The sequence below is a fragment of the Diplodia corticola genome, assembly GCF_001883845.1.
Source record: "Diplodia corticola strain CBS 112549 chromosome Unknown scaffold11, whole genome shotgun sequence".
Lineage (NCBI taxonomy): Eukaryota > Fungi > Ascomycota > Dothideomycetes > Botryosphaeriales > Botryosphaeriaceae > Diplodia > Diplodia corticola.
Window position 1 is genome coordinate 331910 of NW_017971490.1, and position 20401 is coordinate 352310.

General features: G+C 59.4%; 6 protein-coding genes across 6 annotated transcripts; 3 read left to right on the plus strand and 3 right to left on the minus strand.

The window, feature by feature from the left end:
- Positions 1–691: 691 nt before the first annotated feature.
- Positions 692–3851, minus strand: BKCO1_11000108 (uncharacterized protein; the record flags this gene model as incomplete). Its single annotated transcript, XM_020270287.1, has 2 exons — positions 692–3620; positions 3670–3851. 2 exons carry the CDS (start codon positions 3849–3851, stop codon positions 692–694), a joined length of 3111 nt encoding a protein of 1036 aa, XP_020132828.1.
- A 697-nt stretch (positions 3852–4548) lies between these two features.
- On the minus strand, positions 4549–5124 carry BKCO1_11000109 (uncharacterized protein; the record flags this gene model as incomplete). The annotated part of the gene is made up of 1 exon (XM_020270288.1): positions 4549–5124. The coding sequence occupies one exon, from the start codon at positions 5122–5124 to the stop codon at positions 4549–4551; it is 576 nt and encodes a 191-aa protein (XP_020132827.1).
- A 3158-nt stretch (positions 5125–8282) lies between these two features.
- On the plus strand, positions 8283–11183 carry BKCO1_11000110 (mrna binding protein pumilio 2; the record flags this gene model as incomplete). The annotated part of the gene is made up of 4 exons (XM_020270290.1): positions 8283–9842; positions 9895–10173; positions 10225–10780; positions 10831–11183. 4 exons carry the CDS (start codon positions 8283–8285, stop codon positions 11181–11183), a joined length of 2748 nt encoding a protein of 915 aa, XP_020132755.1.
- Positions 11184–12394: 1211 nt separating this feature from the next.
- BKCO1_11000111 (moz protein represents a chromatin-associated acetyltransferase) lies at positions 12395–13913 on the plus strand (the record flags this gene model as incomplete). The annotated part of the gene is made up of 2 exons (XM_020270291.1): positions 12395–13468; positions 13524–13913. 2 exons carry the CDS (start codon positions 12395–12397, stop codon positions 13911–13913), a joined length of 1464 nt encoding a protein of 487 aa, XP_020132756.1.
- Positions 13914–15501: 1588 nt separating this feature from the next.
- Positions 15502–16939, minus strand: BKCO1_11000112 (acyl-dehydrogenase; the record flags this gene model as incomplete). Its single annotated transcript, XM_020270292.1, has 2 exons — positions 15502–16120; positions 16209–16939. 2 exons carry the CDS (start codon positions 16937–16939, stop codon positions 15502–15504), a joined length of 1350 nt encoding a protein of 449 aa, XP_020132757.1.
- Positions 16940–17603: 664 nt separating this feature from the next.
- Positions 17604–19933, plus strand: BKCO1_11000113 (glycoside hydrolase family 31 protein; the record flags this gene model as incomplete). The annotated part of the gene is made up of 2 exons (XM_020270293.1): positions 17604–18027; positions 18084–19933. The coding sequence occupies 2 exons, from the start codon at positions 17604–17606 to the stop codon at positions 19931–19933; spliced, it is 2274 nt and encodes a 757-aa protein (XP_020132758.1).
- Between the last annotated feature and the right edge of the window lie 468 nt (positions 19934–20401).

Genomic DNA, 20401 nt, shown 5'->3' on the forward strand with positions numbered 1-20401 from the left:
AGGGTTTAGGTTCAATTCGATTCATGGTACATGATACCCATATTGGCAGGTGGAATCCTTCCTAGCTAGGTACACAGATCAATCCTAGCATGCATATCTCATTGAATTCGTCTATCTCCTTGTGTGCGTGGGCAGTTGAAGCAAATGTGTGCACACGCAACTTGTTGAAATCGACATCCCCACGTAATTGCATTCCTTTGATTTCTCATATGGGCAGAGGCGAAGCTCATATCCCTACGCAAATTCAGCTTTGCCCTGTCCTGTTTGTGGGTAGTCGAAGCATCCGAATACAGATATGTTTCCTATATTTTCCGTTATATAGGCAGTTGACGCAAGGACCTGGACACAGATATTCCTCCCCAGTCTTATTTTACATGGGCAGTCAAACGCAACTGTCTGAATCTATATTCATCAGGCAAGCAGGTGAAATTGCTTGACGCGGACACAGCAATACTACTCGAGGTGGAGAGTTTTCTCATCCATTTGTATAATACTTATCCTACAAATACATACAGCACCTGACGACAAGCTTTTCCTTTCCTTGTACACATATACAGACGCGAAGCACGCGTGCCAAAGCAGCCACCGAAAACAACCAAACCTCCCCTAGCATCGGCTCCACCATCTCTATCCTTTTCCTTTTCTTTTCCCCCTCTCCGCATCCAAACAAGTGCTGCCGCCGCTACCATCATCACAACCACCCAAAGACCTCAGCATTGCACAAGAAACTCCACCAAGTACCCGCAACGCCAACAAACACCGCAACGACATCCACAACCACCAGCACCAACGCCGCCATCATGAACCTCGGGCTGAATATGCGATACAGCATCAGATGCCTCCTCAGATGGCCAGCCCAGCACGTCGTGGCGAGGGCGACACCAGCATAAAAGACCAGATGCGTAGCCACCGCCTGCGCGACGTTGCCGAGCAAGCCCTTCTTCTTGGGGGGCTGCTTCCACAGGACGGTGGCGGGGACGGCGACGGCGGTGAGGATCTGGGGGCCGAAGGTGTTGAGGACGACGAGCAGCGGCGACCACGGGTAGTGGATGCTCTTGAACGGCAAAAAGGCCGACTCCCACTGGATGCTGGCGAGGGCGGCCTGGTGGCCCGTCTTGAAGAAGTGGAAGGAGCCGAGCAGGGCGAGGGCCGTGGGGCCGACGGCCGTGGTCGCGAGCTTGTTGGTGTCGACGATTTCGAGGAGCGCGAAGATTTGCCACAGCAGGACGCCGACGGCGCCGCCGCCCATGGGCTTCTGGACGTGGATGACGGCGAGGGCCCAGGCGGTGATTAGCAGGGCGTAGCGCGAGCCGTGGATGTTGGCGTAGCCGAGGATGGTGATTGAGCTGCGGCCGCCCTGCGAGACGACGGCTGGGTCGTTTGCGTCGGAGGGCTTCGCTTCGTGCGTCTTGATCCTGAGGAGCGGCGGGCACCACGCGTACACGGCGTAGCCAACGCCCAAGGCCATGCCGAATGTCACGCGCGAAAAGACGACGCGGATGGCTTTCTGCGTACGTTTGGAGAAATCAAAGTAGTCCATGTCGTCGGCAGCGTCGAAGGCCCAGAAACTGGCGCTGAGTAGGAGACAGACACGGAAGCTGAAGCCGAACCAGAACTGAGATATGCTCTGGAGGGATCGTGTACGAGTGTAGAACGACTTCACGACCTCAGGCAGAGCAGCAGAGAGGATGAAGGGGATCGCAAGCTGCCAGGACGCAGAGGTGGAAGAGGTGGAAGACGCGTAGTAAGTAGACTTGCAGTACGGCATTTGTTCCTCACGGCAGAGTCTGGAAAAGGAGGCTAGACGGGTCAGCACGATGAAGATGACAGACTGCGTGCATCCGAGGACACGGTCTTCAGGCGTCTCTTGTCTCATCGAGGATGCAAAGAAGAAGACACCCAGGGTACAGAGGAAGAACATCAGAATCTCATCCTCCCAAATCGTAAAAGAGTTGGAGGCGAACCCGATCGATAGGAGCAGAGGTAGCACCACACTGATCCCACCCCAGAAAGTATTTGGGAAAGGAACATTGCACCTGAACTTGACAATGATCAAGGCAGATGTTAGGCCAACGAGCGCAAAAACAGCAGCACCGAAGATGGCAGAGTGCAACAGTTCGAAAAATGGGATGAAATGTCCCACGGCAGCTCCGGCAGCTCCGCCGAAAACGAATCCACTGACTCCCCGGAAAAGAAGGAGAGGAGTCACGTCCGTGTGGTCGCCTTCAATGCCGCGGGCGTAGATGACGAGGATGGCCAGAGAGCATGCGAGGATGCCGATGCCTTGGAACATGCTGACAACATGGAATTCGGCCCATAGGCTGCGGCATCTGCTCAGGGTAAGTTTTTGGTAGTTTGCAAACTTCTCGTAAGCCTGTTGCCAGTGGGCTTGCGTGGGCTTTTTGGTCTGCCTGACATTCTCCCAGACCTTGTTGGCGGCATTCCAAAGCGTGAGACGAGGCAGTTCATCAGCCTCGTCGATGCCCTTTGCCAGAGCATACTCGTGTTGGTAGCGGTGGATTTGGGCAGCTGCTAGTCTGTTGACAACAGCAAGATTATGGAAGTCGTCGCCACGGCTACCAATGAAGGCTTCCTCGATGGGTTTACCCAAGTTATTGAATGGTATGGGCAATCCAAGGAGTAGAGACAACGTGGGAACGAGATCGATCTGAGCGAGCGGTCTTTGCTTCGCAGTTGCAGGGGGCGTAACAAAATCCGGGGAGCTGCGACCAAAGATGCCCTTCTTCGAGTACATCCACAGCGCCGCCTCAACCTCGTCTTCGGACTCGCCGCCATGGTCACCCTTGGCATCCATGCCGTGATCTCCCATAACGACCAAAAGGGTCTCATCGTCAAGGAGCTTGATCAACCTGCGGAAGACATCGTTCATCTCCTGAAGCTTGGCAGTCATAGCGGGATGATCAGGTCCATAACGGTGGCCAGCATGATCGACACCGAGATAGTGGCCGATCAGAACGTCCCATTTCGCGGCATGTCCCGGCTGAAGATAGGGGAACAGGTGCTCGGTAACTCCATTGTCGACTGTATGCAGATCCCACACGTTGAACGAGTCGTATGGCCGAGTAAGCTCCGGATCAAAGTAGCCGGGAAACAACGAATGCCAAGTGTCATCACCCAGATGCACAATGTTCTTGCTTGCGTTTCGGAGCTGTGCAATCAGGTTGTCCTCTTCAATGGCCGTCCCAGCAAAATTCGAGCCCGCGTCAATGAAGGTTGGGAGAGTGCCGGTTGTCAAGCCCTTCAGCCTCTGCAGAGTAGTTGTTGGCGGGTCCGAGATGAAGGGCAGGAGGAAAGCATTGTTTGGCTCCTTGAGGGCAGTCTCGTAGAAGATGGGGATGGCATTGTGGAAATGGTGTGGCTCCGAGTCGTCTTCCCTGGGCTGGAAGGGGACGGTGAAGTCGTAGCGGAGCGCATCGACGACGATAACAACGGCCTTTTTGAACGTGGTCGGATGCCAGCAGCCCTTCTCGGCGGAGCCTGCGGCGAATCCGTCAGGCAATTGGATGGGAGGAACGGCGCATTCGGACTTGTGGTCAAGGACAAGGCGGGTGAGGAGGAAGCCGGTGGTGAAGAGGTAGAGGCCTAAGACATGCAACAGGCTGTGGTACGTCAGCTTCGCTGGAGCTGCGGCGGACCAGCAGGACTCACCCGATGAGGAAGAGAAACGCAACAAGCAGGCTGTGCGAGGACTTGAACTGCAGCTCGCGGCGCTTGTTGGCTATCTTGGCCTCGGTGGAATTGGGGCGCAGGCCTTGGGCCTCGTCGCGCTCCTGCTGCGCCCTGGCCGCGGCGAGTTGAGCGGCCATGCCTTCGAGCTTCCCGTCCTCCATTGGCGCTGAGAGCGTTGGCTACCGTGAGGGCATTGGGCGGTGAGGTGGGGATGACGGAGAACGGTGCGGCGTGGGCGGAACGATGGTCGGAAAACGATCGGCCCCAGGGAGCTCCCCCTGGCCCATGCATCATCACACACGCGCGGCTGTCTGATTCGCCCGCCGGCTGGTGCTGCCGCGCCCCATAATTGGTAGGTAAAGCGCCTCACGCGTACGACGACTATACGAGCGGGCGGCACAGGAAGAAATCGCATACCCATCCCCAACCGCCCCAAGCAAGCGACTGGGTATGATAGTGGTTATCATACATTACAGAATAGAAACTATAAACGGCGGCCGCAACTGCGGCCAGGACTATCCAGGCATTACGCTTTGACTAAGCATGCTAGGCGCCTCGAATGTATTCGCAGGTCGAGCTCCAGAGCTTCTCCTCCCCGAACGACGCCAACGCTGAAGTTGTCGCGTGCGTGATGGATTGGCAGTGGGGATAAGACAATAAAAAATAAACCGGCGTTTGGAAACACAGACTGCCAGGGAATCTGTACAGAAATCATCATGAAGAGAAACAATCAGTCGTAGCCAGAGGCGTAAGGGTTGGTTGCTGAGTTTTGGGGATGGGACGCTCAATTCCAGGGTACGGGGGGTTTGGCTGGTGCTACATCTGGGAACGGGCGGCGGGGCTGGCGGCGCGTGCGCCCTAGATCGAGTACTCGTTCTTCTCGTTGGTTTTCTCCTTCAGGCCGCCAATGCGCTCGAGATCAAGAGACTGGAAGCGGTCATTTTCGTCCTTCTGGTACGGCGGGAGCTGCTCTTCGTGCAGCGGCTCAAGACCAACACTATGGTCGCCAACGCGGACCACAACAACCTTCCCTCCCTGCTTGTTGCCCATGTCGTCGACCTCCTCTGGAAACGTGATGCGGATCTCGGGCACCGGGCTGTCGGGCGTGCGTTGCTCGTTCATAAACGTCTCCTTCTCGTTGTAGACGTACACAGCCGAGCCGCGGGTATTGGTGTACGGAGGCGCGGTGGTGATGGTCAGACTGCGGTGATGCGACGACAGGCGCGACGTGGGACGTTCCTCGTTGTACATGGGCAGCTCCGACTTCTTCTTGGCGTTGCGCGCGCGGCGCAGCAGGAACAGCGCGACGACGGACACGAGCGCGACTACGACCAGGACCAGCAGCGCAATCAGAAGGTCGACCATGGTAGGCGTGAGCGTGGAGTCATCGTCATCATTGTCGCGGCGGCGCACCAGCAAGTGGGTGGGGTTCATGGTGGAAGAGAGCGACGAGGGTGGGCTTGGGCGCGGGATATGCACGGGATCCGGGAGCTGGGCGGAAAACAGGCGGCGTTCTCTGCACCATGGTTAGCAGCGCGACACGCATCCAGTGGTGCTGGTGCGGAATGTTGCCGGAGCGTGTTTCGGCAGATAGTACGTACCGGCGCAAGGGGATCGTACGGCGGTGTGCAAGGACCGGGTCGCCTAAGGCGCGTCTTCGGGTGGGAAAGAATGTATGCAGCGCCTGCTGAAAGAGCGGAGCGGGCTGCTGCTGGCGTAAAGAACGACTGGTGTGTGTGGTGACCTCGAAGATGGTGGTGAAAAGGAAGAGAAGGAGAGATGGGACACGGCGACTCGGGGGAGCACGTCAAGGCACTGCCTTGGGTAGTTAGCGCCGACAAAGTTATGAGTGGACAAAGCGCCAGCGGAAATGAAGACCTCAGATCGGCACGAGACCCTCACCAATGATACGCCACGCAGGATCAGACGTCGGCGCTTGCACGCCTGCTGTAGAAGGGCTTGCCCCAAAATGCACGGCGGCCGCGGCCAGAACGCGCGTGGGGATCATGGCCGGTTGTGTTGGTGTTCTAAATTCGGCGGTGCGCCTTGCTCAGGAGGTCACGGTGCGCCAGAGCAATGAGGAGAAGGGAGCGCGACCCGGACGTCATTGTTCGTGTTCCCGCAGCGTCCGGGTGCTCTCAATAATTAATACTCTTCCACGCCAGATAGCCCCGACTTAAGCTTTTATCTGCTGAGGCACCCGCAGTTTCGACGCCGCGCTGAAATCTGGGGTTGCGGCAAGGGAACCTGCTGAGCGAGTCGCGCCTTCGCCCGGAGCTTGGCCTCAAAACATCAACAGGTCCCTGCCAGCCAAGCCGTCCCTTCACGGCACCGGCTCTGGCACCCGCCCGCGACCCGAAACTGCCTGCCACCGCCGTGCTGATCATCCTGCTCTTTCGCCGAATCAGCGTGTCGCACCATCCCGATTCCTGCGTCCATCGGAACGAGGTCAGTAGGGTGACATGGTGGAAGCAAGTCATACACCTCGCCAGTCAGGTGCCTGAGGCCAATCGACCAGCTCAACAACACCTGCAGCCAGGAAAGGACGGCTCGTCTCAACGACTCACCACGCCGCCCCTCCGCACCGCACATGCACCCACTATTGGGTCGATCCTATGAGTCCGGGTGGGGGCAACGGACACCGGTGTCTCTGCAGCCTCTGGGCCCGACTGCTGGTGTACGCCCGCCTCCGCTCGCGTCTGGTGGATGGGCGGATGGGCGGATGGCCATCAGGCTCCCGTGGGTGGTTGCAGCGCGCCGCTGCGTTGCTCGACTACTGGCCGTCGGTCATGACCGTCCGTCAGCACTGGTCTGCGCGGTCCCTGCGATGCGGGGATTGATGGAGAGAGCGCGGGCAGGCGGGCAGGCGGGCAGGCAGGCAAGCGCTAGGCGTAGGCCGGTGAAGGCAGCATTGCCACCATAAGAGCCGGCTGCGAGAAGGATGGCCCCGCTGCAGCTGCTGATGGCCTGCTGCTGCGGTGACACAGCGCGCTCCCTAGGGCAGATGACGAGGGCTCGCGACGGCAGAGGGCAATTTGGAATCGAAACCGACGTCTACGACTGGATGACCTATATCAGCGCAGGCTATGGGCGGGTGGCTCAGGTCGATGTGGATTGCCCGCGGCGTTTGTACGCGGGAAGCTACCTGGACGGAGGGACGGTGCAGCGCGAGGTGGTGCAAAGTGTGGAGCCCTGGGCGGGCTGGAATGGAGCGGGCAGCGTGCGCGATGACGGCGGCTGCGCATGTGGCTGCCCATGGATTTGAGAGGGCCGCTGGCGGCGAGAGGGCGCGCGTGATGATTGAATAAATCTCCGAGCGGTGATCCAGCGGTGCTGCAGACCGTTTCAGGCACAGTAGTCTGGGGCTGGCGGGAGCGGGCGGACGGTGCGGGTGTCGTGCGTCTGCCGGCCTCACAGCACTCGACGCGATCGCGCGCAGCTGGACAGACAGGCGCGGTGTAGGCGAGCGCCGTGAAACAGCGTGCGGTCTGGCACTGGCGCAGCGCAGGTCAGAGCTGCTGAGATGTAACGGGCACGGTCAGCGAGCGGTGGACCCGCGTCGATCCCGTCCGCCGTGGCTGGCGACGCGCTCTGGGCCCAGCAGCACGCAGCCAGCAGCCAGCAGCCAGGCTCCAGCGGCCGCCCCGCCCGACTGTGGGCGAGCGTTGGGATGGGCGCCGCCGCTGGCCGGCGGGTGATGCGACAGAGCCGCAGGCAAGGCGCCAGCTAGGCGTTAGCGAGCCGTCCGATCGTATTTTTAGTCCCTCCGCGAACTCCAGACCTAGTGCCAGCAGATCCGCCCAAGCGTGTGTGAAATCTCCAGCTCAACACCACGCCCGCATCGCCAGCTGCGCCTCGCCTCGCTGCCCGCCCGCCGACGCCCCCGCTCTCGCCCGCCCCCGACGCCGCCCTGTGCCCAGCCCGCGGCCCTGCCCGCAGGTCCCTTCGCCACGACGCGCCAGATTCCTCGCATCGCGGCCCGCACATCCCTTGCTTCTCCACTCACTCGCGACACCTGCTGCGCTCTCTTGGTCCCCGTCGCGCTCACTGATGCGTCCCTTGCCAGGCGCGCGAGGATTCCGCTTCGAGCCTAGCATGCGCAGCGGTTGACACACGCACAAAGCCCTCTCTAATTACGCTCTACCCAAGGGGTGCTCCAGTGCTGCAACAGGTCATATCACGCACCCACGTTCCGTCGCCTGCACACCAAGCTTCGACCTTTCTTCTTCACCTCCTGCCAAGCGCACTGTACATGCTCTGTCCATTTCACGATAACAATCCTACAAAGGTCTGTCCTCCGCCGCTCCGCCGCGCCCAAATGCGCAAGTACGCCTTGTGCTGACGCCTGCTTTGCCTCACTTCAGCTCCTGCACAATACATAATCACCGCCACCAGTACATTCTCACCCCGCACATCCCGCTTGTTTCCACCACCTCCGCAAAATCCGATCCCAATTCGCCTGCCGGACAGCACATAATGGTCTCTGGCATGGTGAGCAGACAGACGACGTTCCCCATGCAAAGCAAGGTCAGTCTCGCCCGTGCACGCCACCCTCTCGCACTCAACACGTCGACTCACCACCACCGCAGGCCATGCCTTCTCGTCTCACCGACTTCGGCGCAGTGCGGTCGCCTGAAGACGAGCGCACGCCCGCCGCCGCTTTGCCTCAGAACAACTATACCAACGGCTCCAACGGCTGGAGAGGCGGCAACATTTGGGGCAACGGCGCCCTCGGCACGTTTGCCTCGCGGGAGCGTACGGAATTTCCTACGTATTCGCCCGCCTCGCGTACTAATGTGGGATCAGAGAACGGTTCGTTCAGGGCTTCGCTACCGGAAGAGATCGAGGGTAAGACTGGTTCCGGATCCCTCGTAGCCTCGTCCGAGTCGGATCACTGGGGTCCCCGTCGCACTACACCATGGAACACGGCAGATACCAGCGCCCAACCAATCTCTGCGCAACGAAGAGCATCCAGCGTCTCTCCAGTCAGCCAGGTTCAGGCTTCCCAAGCGTACGCGGATCCTTCGCAGCCAAGGGCGTACCCAGTCTCTCGCGCTTCAATCGCAGGGCAGGGGCTTGGCAGCAAGGCTGTGAACATGCCCGCGAACTTTGTTGGCCGCCGTGCGACAGAGGATGGCTACGGTGTTGACCTTGCAAGGCTGGTTGAGTTGGATCAACGTCAGCGGTCCACAGACTCGATGAGGTGGACGGATGCGCCGCACCTTCACTCTCCTGCCGATGACCGCCGCAGTATCGCCAACTCTGATTACATCTCAAGCTCTAGCGCTGCACAATCACGCAGTGGGAGTCTGCCACCTTCTCGCCATGGCTCCGACCCCGTTCAATACCCTCAGCCTACTGATGCGTTCGCCCGCTTCCCCGGTGCTCGTGGGCACAATGCATCTCTGTCACAAACAAACGGCCGTTACAACGAACGGACCGACTCCATGGCAAGCGACGTCATGTCCTCGTTCGCGCGGATGAGCATGGATAGCAAGGCTCCCGATCAGCCCATGGCATTTCACAAGCCATCTTTCAGCACTCCCGGCGGTGTTGGCCAATTTGGACATTCATCTCACGCATCGACGTACTCCCGCGCAACTCTTGGTGACATTACCCAAAACGTTCTTGGATCTGATGAGGTTGGTGCCGGAACCTTTACGCCTGACGGCTTCCCTTCTCAATACGACCAGTCCTTCTCATACAGAAACCATCAGCTCGCGACTCGAGGATCGATGACTCCCAATGGCGATTTTCGCACGAATTACTACTCGACCGGCGGCACTCCTCCGGTCTATGATCACCTGTACCCCTCCCGAAATGCGCAGAACGGTCGACCGGCTCACGACGGTCACTCCGCCATGCTTGACAGGAAGCTCCGCAACGTGCAGCAAGAGCAGCAGGCATTCATCCACCCGGGATACCAGCAGATGCTTGCTGCCCAGTACGGACGCCCGTTTGACCCATACGGCTTCCACATGTCCATGGGAATGGCCCCTGGCATTCCCATGCATATTCCTACGATGCCTGGGATGATTCAACAGCTTGAGCCGCCGAAAGGCCCAAGGCAAGAAGAGAGTGGCACTGGTCTCAGGAGTGCTATGCTGGAAGAGTTCAGGCACAACATGAGGACCAAGCGCTATGACCTCAAGGTAAGCCAGACAGATCCCCCTGCGTAAATGTTACAGACTTTGATTTTGTCAGGACATCTACGAGTACATCTGCGAGTTCAGCGGTGATCAACATGGCTCGCGCTTCATCCAGCTGAGGCTGGAATCCGCCAACAGCGATGAAAAGGAACGAGTTTTCAAGGAGATCCAACCCAACGCCATACAGCTGATGACGGACGTATTCGGCAACTATGTGATTCAGAAGTTTTTCGAGCACGGGGATCAGAACCAGAAGAGGATTTTGGCCGGCAAGATGAAGGGTCATGTTCTTAACCTTTCGGTGCAGATGTATGGCTGCCGCGTGGTGCAGAAGGTGAGTGACGGTAGTTTGAATTTTGTTGGGATGTTGATTGACACTGTGCAGGCGTTGGAACACGTACTCGTCGACCAGCAAGCGGAGATGGTGAAAGAGCTCGAGAACAGCGTCGTTAAGTGCGTGAAGGACCAAAACGGCAATCACGTCATCCAGAAGGCTATCGAGCGCGTGCCGGCACAGCACATCCAGTTCATCATCGATTCCTTCATAGGACAAGTCTCGGCGTTGTCTGTTCATGGATACGGATGTCGCGTTATCCAGCGCATGCTCGAGCACTGCGAAGAACCGGCTCGCCGCACCATCCTCCGGGAGCTTCACGCCTGTGCGGCGATACTCATCCCCGACCAGTATGGCAACTACGTCACTCAGCACATCATCGAGCATGGAGCCCCAGAAGACCGAGCGGCCATTATCGAAATTGTCAAAGACAACCTGTTTCATTTCGCCAAGCATAAGTTTGCCAGTAATGTCGTCGAGAAATGCCTGGTGTTTGGCAGCGACGATGAACGCCGGGAGATTATGATGAAAATCTGCGAAAAGCCCGCCCATGGCGAGAGCACGATTATGATGCTCATCAAGGATGGTTTCGGCAACTATGTCCTTCGTAAGTTCCCCGGATGGTCGTATCCGCGCATATGTTCTAACGTTTCCCAGAAAAACTGCTTGACACGTTGAACGCCACGGATTACCTGGCATTCCTCGAACACTTGCAGCCTGAGATGAACAAGGCCAAGAAGACGCTCGCGGGGAAACAAGTCCAAGCTGTAGGCATTTCTGCTGACGACCAGCGTAAACTTGCTAACCAGATCGAAAAGGTCGAGAAGAAGATGCGCCGGCTTGACAAGTACGAGCTGGTGCCGGACTCGGTGCAGCGCAACAGCATGAGCCCGACTTCTGTGCCGGAGACGCCCAAGTCGTCGACGACGGATGAGAAGAGCACGCAGCCGAGCTCACCCAACACTGCCGGGACGAATTCGCCCGGGGCAGAGCGTGCGACCAAGGCATGAAGGGCGGTGCCTGCACACTCGTTACATAACCCGAGAGAAAGCTTAATGACCCGGCGTCGGCGTTTGAAGATACACCCTCTGTTCATATGCTACCGTTACGATCCCTCGCTGCGGCGTTTGATGGATGGAGTTTTGTGGCAAAAGAAAAGGCGCAGGCTCGCACACGCAACGCCTTTACGCACACCCATGTCTTTCACTAAGGATACCCGCTACCCAGGGGCTCAGTGATTTCGGTCTGATTCACCCTCGCGACCCTGTTATTCATTTCAAGCATCTGTACTATTTTTGAACTTTGTCCAACTGTTTGCTGTTTCTCTACCCGCCACGGCCGAGTCTGGAAGTGGCGAAAAAAGACGAAGGGGCGCGCACAAAAGGCTTGGAGTGGAAACGAGACCACAAGCTGCTAATCATATTCTTTCTGATGGCGTTCGTTTCGTGTTACGGAGTATTTGGGCACCATGGGCAGGCAGACGGGTTTCGGAACATGACGGTACCCCGGTAGAAATGCTGCTTTATTTACAAACCATACAGACGCGGCAGTTGAGTAACAAGGCATGGGACGACTGGCATGTGTTTGTGTGGCTCTCGTTATCTGTTTCACCTCGAGCGGCGCCTCTGTCTGGCATAGGGGCGGCGCATCAGTAGGATGGTTGCCAGGATAGAAACACCGAATTTGTGCCTTTGGCCTCGAATCCCCCTTGACGAATGATGCGGTGCATGATGAAGGGAAAAGAGCTGATTGATGCGGGGTGTCGGTTCCCAATGCGTGAGGCCGGGCCTGAGCGTCGATAGCGACTTGGGCCCTGGCAATAGCGGTAGCGGCAGCAGTAATCCCACTGCGATGGTGGTGTGCTGGCTGGATGCCTACTATTGACGAAGAGGGAGCTGACAGGTGGTGGCCCGCCCCGCCCATCTCCGAAACCGGACCGAAGCGCGGACCAGGCTTCCCCTACCGCGGCCGGCCCTGCCCTGCTGCATGCCACTTCGCTCCCGCCCGCCGCCAGCTCTCGCGCATTTCTTTTTTGGTCGACGAGATCATCAATCGCACCACAACCTCCCACCTTCCGTCTCTTCCGCGCCGGAGCCCCGACTGAGCCTACGTCCAATCGTCCGGGGGCGGTTTCCGGCGCGCGTGCCCGGCAATTGACTCGAGCGCGACGCCGCCTGCCCGACTATCCACACCAAGGGCGCACACGCCGGATGTCCGAGTTATGTCGACGCCGCGCTTGACCTTTCTCTACCCGCGCTTCATTCGCCCCTTTCTCATCTCCGAGGCAGGCGCAACCTACCCCTCATCCTCCTCCCAAGCACCTCGCGCCGGGGTGAAACGCAGATCGGCGAGACAGGGGCAGCCAGCATGTCGGAAGGCGACAGATGGAGGAGCAGGAGCGAGGGCCTTCGGCACCAGTGCGCACACTCGCCTGCCGCCCGGCCCGATGCAGAGGTACGGCACTGCAAACGAGCCATTGCCATCACCACCTCCGGGAGCTTCCTCTGACGGTGCTAGTGGGGATAAAGCGAAGGGCGTGGACAAGGCGGCGGGTGACAAGGACGGAAAGGCTGCTGCTGCTGCTGCTGCGGATGGGAAGCAGGATGCCGGAGCTGTCGCCGGCGGCGCGTCGAAGAAGAGTGCGTCTCCTCCGTCGCCGCCGCCGTCGCAAGAGCAGGACAAGCCGCAACATCAGGGCGCCGCCCAGGATGTCAATGCCCCGCCCAAGGCCGCCTCCCCCACCATCTTCGAAACGACTTCCCAAGGCGAGGCGCCCAACGGCCCTCCCAAGCCGTCACGATCCGCTGCCAACAATGGCAACGAGGTCGAGTCCAACCCGCTTGAGGCGGTCCTGCGCATGCCGCCGCCGACGTCGCGCCCGGTCCACCTGACGACGCCGCGCTACGTGCACTTCTTCGATACATGGTCGCTGGTCAAGCAGCTGACGGGCTCGGGGTTCAGTGAAGCGCAGAGCGTATCGCTGATGAAGGCGATCCGGGCGCAGCTCAACGATAACGTAGAGCTCGCGCACGCGGGGCTTGTTGGCAAGTCGGACGTGGAGAATGAGACGTATCTCTTCCGCGCTGCGTGCTCAGAGCTACGGACTGAGGTGGGCAACAACAGGAAGGCGGAGAACGAGAGGATGAGCACCCAACGGAACCAATTGCAACACGAGGTTGACATATTGGGGCAGAGGCTGGGGCAGGACACTAGTCATCTGAAAGAAGAAGTCAAGGGCATGTTTGACGACAGAAAGATGGCTGTGAGGATGGAGCAGAAGACCATGGAGAGCAAGGTATGGGCCTCCTCTTCCGATTTCTGGCTTCTATGGTTTGACTGACATGAACTAGATCCAAGAGCTGAATTACAAGATCACGGTGGCTCTCAACTCCGATGCACGCTCTGAGGTTGAAGGTCTCCGTTGGATCATCACTCGCCGCGCTGTCACCGCTCTGGTCGTGGTTGCCGTCGCAATTCTTGCAACGCTGCGCTTCTCGTCTTACATGACCCACACACAGGCTATGGAGAGGATGAATTTAACAAAGCCCGCTGCGTCGGAAAAGAAGAAGGAAGAGGCACAGGATAACAAGGCGACTACGAGCAGTGGAGGCTCTTCCAAGGCGCACGGAAGCGATGCAGCCATGGGGGCCTGGGCGGAGAGCCCAGCGGTCAAGGCTTTCGGGGTAGAGGGAGCTGGGGATGGTGTGATGATCAGCGAGGGAGGCGTGAGCCTAGGCTAAACGACAAAAAATACTGGGAGATATGGGACTTGTCGCGGGAGAGGCGCCCTCCCGACCATGGGGGTGTCCAGCCATGACGTTCAGACGCAACCGTTGCCGCAGAGCTCTGCCTTGCCCCATTGCGGACCAGCAAGTAGAGCCTGGAATCCGTCATGCAGGGGACAGCGGGACATGCAGAATGCCCAAAGAGGCAGGCAGCAGCGGCAAAAATCACGTAACTCACGAATGAACAGCAACCCAAATATCAAGATAACCTTAGTTTTCTGCGGTTACACGGCGTGGCAACACGATCGCGTTGTACTCGTCTTGCAGGCAGATCTGTCCTTGCTTCGTTCGCCCGTCTTTTGCCCCTGAAGAAACGTCCGAATGGGGCTTTGTGCATGCTAGTGGTGCGCGATGCTGGGCCCAGCATTGCTGCCCAGAACCAGCGTTTTCTTGGGCCCTATTTCCCGTTGTACCGAGAACCGTCACCGTGACACAACATTATTCACCGCATCCAGTCTTCTCGACCTTCGACTCCTCCACGGCTTTCCCCGTCTGCCTCTCTCATTTCACCACCCCTGTCTGTCAAATCCAAAAAGCCATCCGCCACCGGTCCACCACCAGTGCCACAAAGTCTAAATGAGGTGTTGTTGTCGTTGCTACGACGGGAAATTCCTTTCCTCCTCATCTCCACCCCTCCCTCCCTCAATCTCGACGCCGCCCTTTTTCCCCGCCACCCCTTACTCCGCTCCGCTCCCACATTAGCACCCGCTAGTTATTCCCGCCGTCCGCATTCCCTCTGGCTTTCCACCGAACCATCCGGCCCGCACCCTCCCGCATTCCTTATTTCTACTATAACGGCAACGCTCGATCCCTTGCCTTGATTTGCCTGTGGCGAAAAGGCATTGAAAGTCAAAGTGGCCGGGTGCGAGTAGATGGTAGGCGGGAGGAGCTTCTTGAAATAGCCGTGAATTTGCCCTATTTGCTAGGTGTTTGCAAGGGAGTGGAAGCGGCGGTGGAGCGGCTTTTTAAATTTTCTCTCTTCTTCGACGGCCATGTATGATTGTTGAAAAGACGAAGAATGGCGTGACATTGTCTCTCTTTTTTTTTGCTTTTTTTTTTCTAAAAAAAAAAAGCAATTTGTGATGCAAGAAGTCGTGAGCTAGACTGGGTCTTAATGTCAAATCTGAGACCAACGGGACAGTTTTTGATTTGTGATACATTTGACTGAGATGGAAGAGGGTCGAGGCATTCATGGCAGATTTGAAGCCTTGATTTGAGTCAAGATAGCTCTGGACCGTTGATATGGCTTTGGAAGCACGCCGGAAGGAATTTCAGGTGGTTTTGCGCCCCGCATTGGGGCAAAATGATAGTGCGAACGCTGATGAAGTGCAGGAGATTCACAGAAACTCAATTCCACCAAACACCACGGTATCAGAAAAAAAATTACGTCAAATCACACATCCAACGCCTTATATCACCATCACAGCCGCACCCACGGTCGTCCGACGGACAAAACGAAGCAAACACCATGGGAAGCCTCCTGAGCGAATTCCATACAATCTTGACCATTAGTTCTCCAGCTTTTAGTTCTTTCTTTTGACAATCACAACTTGATCTCCTTCTTCCCGCTGCTCCCAAGGCCAAAGAGGTGCATAGCCACCTTCCTCATCTGGATCTCCTCGCTGCCCTCGGTGATCCTGTAGCGGCGGTGATGGCGCCAGATGTGCTCAAAGGGCAGATGGCGGCTGTAGCCCATGCCGCCGTGGATCTGGATGGCGCGGTCGGCGGCGTCGGTGCACAGGCGGTTGGCGAAGTAGTTGCACATGGCGACCTTGTGGCTCAGCTTCGACTCGACGTAGTCGTCGTCGTCGTCGTCGTCCGAAGCCGGCCGATCGGCGGCCTCGTCCATCTCGGCGGCGGTGGCGCGCACGAGCAGGCGCAGCATCTCGGCCTGGGTGGCCAGCTCGACGAGCGGGAACTGCACGGCCTGGTTGGACGACAGCGGCTTGCCGAAGGGGCGGCGCGCGTTGGCGTGGGCGACGGACTGGGCGATGCAGTAGGTGGCGGCGCCGAGGGAGGAGGCGGCTTGTCGGATGCGGTTCTCGTGCACGAAGGCTTGGGCGACGGAGAGGCCGGCGTGGTCGGGGCCGAGGACGGCGGATTGCGGGACCCAGACGTTGGTGAAGGAGACGGTGGCGTGGTCGGTGGGCATGTTGAGGGTCCTGCGGGTGGGGTGGTGGGTGTTCGTCAGTGATGACCTAAGGGTGCTTCGGAGAGCAGAGGTGACTTTATATGGATGTGCATGCTTACCACTCGTAGCTCTCGACCTTGATGCCCTCCGTCTCCCTCGGCACGACGAAGCAGGTGATGCCCTTTGCGTCGCCGTCGCGGCCGCTCGTGCGGGCAAAAAGGAAGCAGTGAGTGGCGCGATGCATGCCCGTCTGCCACATCTTGCGGCCGTCGATGCGCCAGCCCTCCTTCCCGCTGCGGCGCTCCCTCACGGCGCGCGTCTCCATCCACGTCGCGTCGCTGCCGTGGCCGGGCTCGGTCAGGCCAAAGGTGACGCGCACGTCGCCGCGCAGCCTCGCCTCGATCAGCTCCTCCTTCTGGGCGTCGGACCCGAAGCGATGCACCATGAGGACGTCCGGGAAGTTGCCGACGACGCTGTGCTCGTTCTGCAGGTCGTTGAACAGGCCCAGCCCCTTGGACGCCAGGTGCTCGCGCACGACGGCCATGCACAGGTTGCCGGCGTCGGCGCCGCCGTACTGCTTGGGGAGGGCGAGGCGCCAGAAACCGGCTTCGTCGGCGAGGCGGGCGGCGGTGGCGAGCAGGGCCTCCCATTCCGGGCGCGGCAGGCCATGGCCGTCCCAGTCGGTGCGGGCGTGCTCGCGGCGGTGGTCGAAGAAGCGGTTGTTGTCGTCGCGGGCCTGGAGGGGCGTGATGGTGCGGGCGATGAAGTCATCGAGGCGGGCGAGGTAGGTGGTGAGGTGGGCGGGGAGGGCAGTTGTCAGGGTGGTGGTGGGATTATTGGAGGAGGTCATGGTGCAGGGTATAGTTTCACTTGGAATTGGAGCGTGGATGAAGCTGGGGAGGAGGAATTGATCATGCAGCCTTCGCGGGCACAGAGCCGTCAGCCCGTCGCGCGGAAGGCTGCGGGGACAGTTCAGGTCATGGCTGTGGTGGTGCTGAGCCCGAGGTAACGCATTCATGGACCATTTTGGGGAAGCTTAAGCACGGGCGGCTGCGGGGTCTGGTAGGGCTGATGGAGGGGCGAGCAAACGGTCGACGGCGCCCGCTCGGGTTGTTTTGCTCAATCCAGTGCGCCCACTCGGCATCCGATCCGAGATGCCATCCGACTCACGCTTCTGCCTTTGCTCGATAAAGCCATGGCCCCAGCTTCCAGACAGCCCGAATTCTTGAACAGAAGGGCCGAACGAGTCGTGCTGTCCCGGCTAAATGGACCGTGAGGAGCCCGGGATGATGTGCTGATCCCCGCGCCTTCTCCGCCCGCCAATGCGGGGAGAACGTCACCACCAAGCTGTTGCTCCAGACTACCCACCATTCGGCCCACAAAGTACCGAAGTCCACCGTGTTAACCTATGCTGCTTCTCCGTCAGACATCTAGAATGCATTCCCGTCTCGCTCGTCACTCGATTTCTCTGAATTCCCACCTGGCAGTTCCTGGTTGCCAGAGTTTGACCAACCATGCGCTCCTTCACGGCCCTTTTTATGGTGGCGGCCAGCGTGGCACTTGCACGCTATGACTTGTCAATATCAAATACCAGCCCATACACCCTCGCCATCACTCAAAACAATCAGACCGTCGTGAACGCCATCGAGATCCTTACCGGCGCCTTCAACTACACTGCAACCGCCGTCACTGCCTCAGAAGCGGGCGACATTTCCGACGGCCGCGGCCACATAGCTACCGAATTCGTGACCGACACGGTTGCAAAGATTCAGATCAATGCCACCAGCCCCTATGTCGGTGCCGACATTTCTGGGGACTCGGATGCCCTGAGCTACGGCGTCTGGGAGTATCCGTGGCATGGCAAGCTTTCCAATGAGCATGTCACGTACGAGATCAAGGGCATAGGAGAGATGGAGGGCATCAACTGGTCCAATGCTCGTGCGCCACACTTTGCTCTGCTCCAAGCCCTGTTTGCATCCTGCTGATATCCACAGGCGCCCCCTTCTTCCTGACCAGCGCCGGCTACGGCGTCTACATAGACACGCTTGCAATGGGCCTCTTTGACTTCAGCGCCCCAACCAACACGCGCTTCGTCTTCAACGCCAGCAGCTTGACAGTCTACCTGATCTTGCCCACCGCTCCCCATGACATCAAGTCCATCCTCACGCAGTTCGCCTCCCTCTCGTCCCACATCTTCATGCCCCCCGACAGCGCCTACGGCCCCATCATCTACTCGGACAACTGGGAAATCGACTTCCACGGCTCCGTCTCCAACGCCCAAGAAAACTACTACGACGTCATCAACCACCTGCACGCCCACCAGATCCGCGCCACCGCCATGTTCGCCGACCGCCCCTACGGCACCGGCAACGGCTCCTGGGGCAACTTCGACTTCAACCTCACCGCCTACCCGACCCCCGCCGCCTTCATCGCCAACCTCACCGCCCAAGGCTTCGCCTTCCAAGTCTGGGTCGCCAACCGCGCCACTCCGCAAACCCTCCTCTGGAACGCCTCGGCACCCAACTCGTGGCTCTTCGCCCTCGACGACGAATCCACCGCCCCCCTGCTCGGCGGCCTCGCGGGGCCCGCCCTCAACCTCTCCATCCCAGCCGCCTACTCCTTCTTCTCCGCGCAGCTCGCGCGCGCCTTCCCCGACGCCCTCGGCGTGCGCGGCTACAAGATCGACCGCGGCGAGGAAAACGAGATGCCCGTGTGGGAGCAGAACCGGCAGATGTCGCTCTTCACGCGCCTCTGCCACGACACGTTCACAAACTCCAGCTCGTCCTCCGACTCATCCTCCTTCTCCTTCGCGCGCTCCGCCGTCGACCGCTCGCGCAGCCACGCCGCCGTGTGGAACGGCGACTCGCACGCCAACTTCACCGGCCTGGCCTTCAGCGTCGCGAGCGGCATCCGCGCGGGGCTGCTGGGCTTCGCCGTGTGGGGGTCCGACACGGGGGGTTACGTCCGCGATCAACTCGTCGGCGAGGGCGGGACGCCGGTGCCGGTGCCGAGCGAGGAGGTGTGGGCGCGGTGGATGGGCTTCGCGGCGTGGAGCCCCATGTACGAGATCATGGTCGGCACGGGCGCGACGCCGTGGTACGCGCCGTATAATGACACGCGCGGGGGGTTGGTCGAGGTGTTTGCCGAGACGGCGGCGCTGCATCACGCGTTGCTGCCGTATGTGCGGAGTTATGCGTGGCAGGCGCATAACGTCACTGGGTTGCCGATCATGCGCGCGCTGTTTCTCGAGGAGCCGCGGGATGGGGCGGCGTGGCGGGGCGGAGGTGGAACTGGAGGCGGAGGCGGCAGCGGCGGGGAGTGGGTGGACAGCGAGTACTTCTTCGGCGCGGAGCTGTTGGTCGCGCCCATCGTGGCGGCGGGTGGCGCGCGCGAGGTGTATTTTCCGGGGGCGGCGTCGGCCATGTATGTCGAGTATTTCAATAAGAGCGCCGTGTTCCGCGGCGGCGAGACGGCTTCGGTCGCGCTGGGCTTGCACGACGTCCCGGTGTACGTGCGGGCTGGCGCCATCGTGCCGCGGGGCGATGTCTTCAGGGCGAATGACAGGTGGACGGAGGACTGGGCGCCGTACCTCGATGTCGAGGTGTTCCCGGCGTGGGAGGTGCCGCGGTCGGTGTTCAAGTACTTCAACAAGGAGAAGGGTGAGGTGGTGGATGTGGTGATGACGGTAAACGCGGAGAAGAGGCGGGTGGCGGTTGAGTACGGTGAGGTGGGCTTCGGTGGCAGTGTGATATTCTATCTCAAAGGCGAAGTGAAGAAGGCGGACCTGGCGGCGGGGGGAGGAGAGGCGATTGTGGAAGGCGTTGTCTCACTGTTTGAAGTGTAGATGGACCCGCAGGCGGGCATGGGCAGAGAGCTATCGGGAAGCAAAAAGAAAACTCGACGCCACGGCAACGCTGGGCAAAAAAGCAAAAAAACTGAAGCCGCTACAGCCCGGGATTGAACCCCGGACTGCAGGACCGCACGGCAGGACCAACCACGCCACGAGGACGGGTTGGCACAACGCTACATGGGCAAGGCCCCGGAGGACTCCCTAAGCGGGCCGTGCGGCACCGCCCTACGACACTTGCAAATGTCGTGGTCGGACCGCTGCAGAGAAGGCGACACGAGGGGCCACCGCCTTCTTTTCGGTATCCGTACGCTTTGTCCCTCAAGCGTTGCCTAGGAGTCGTGGTGGGCCACGTAGCCGTCATAAGCTGGATGTAAGAAAAAGTGGCGGATTTAACTTATATACCCCCCAAAATATTCTAGTGAGGGACGGAGAGGGGACCGGAGGTGGACTGAAGAATCATCC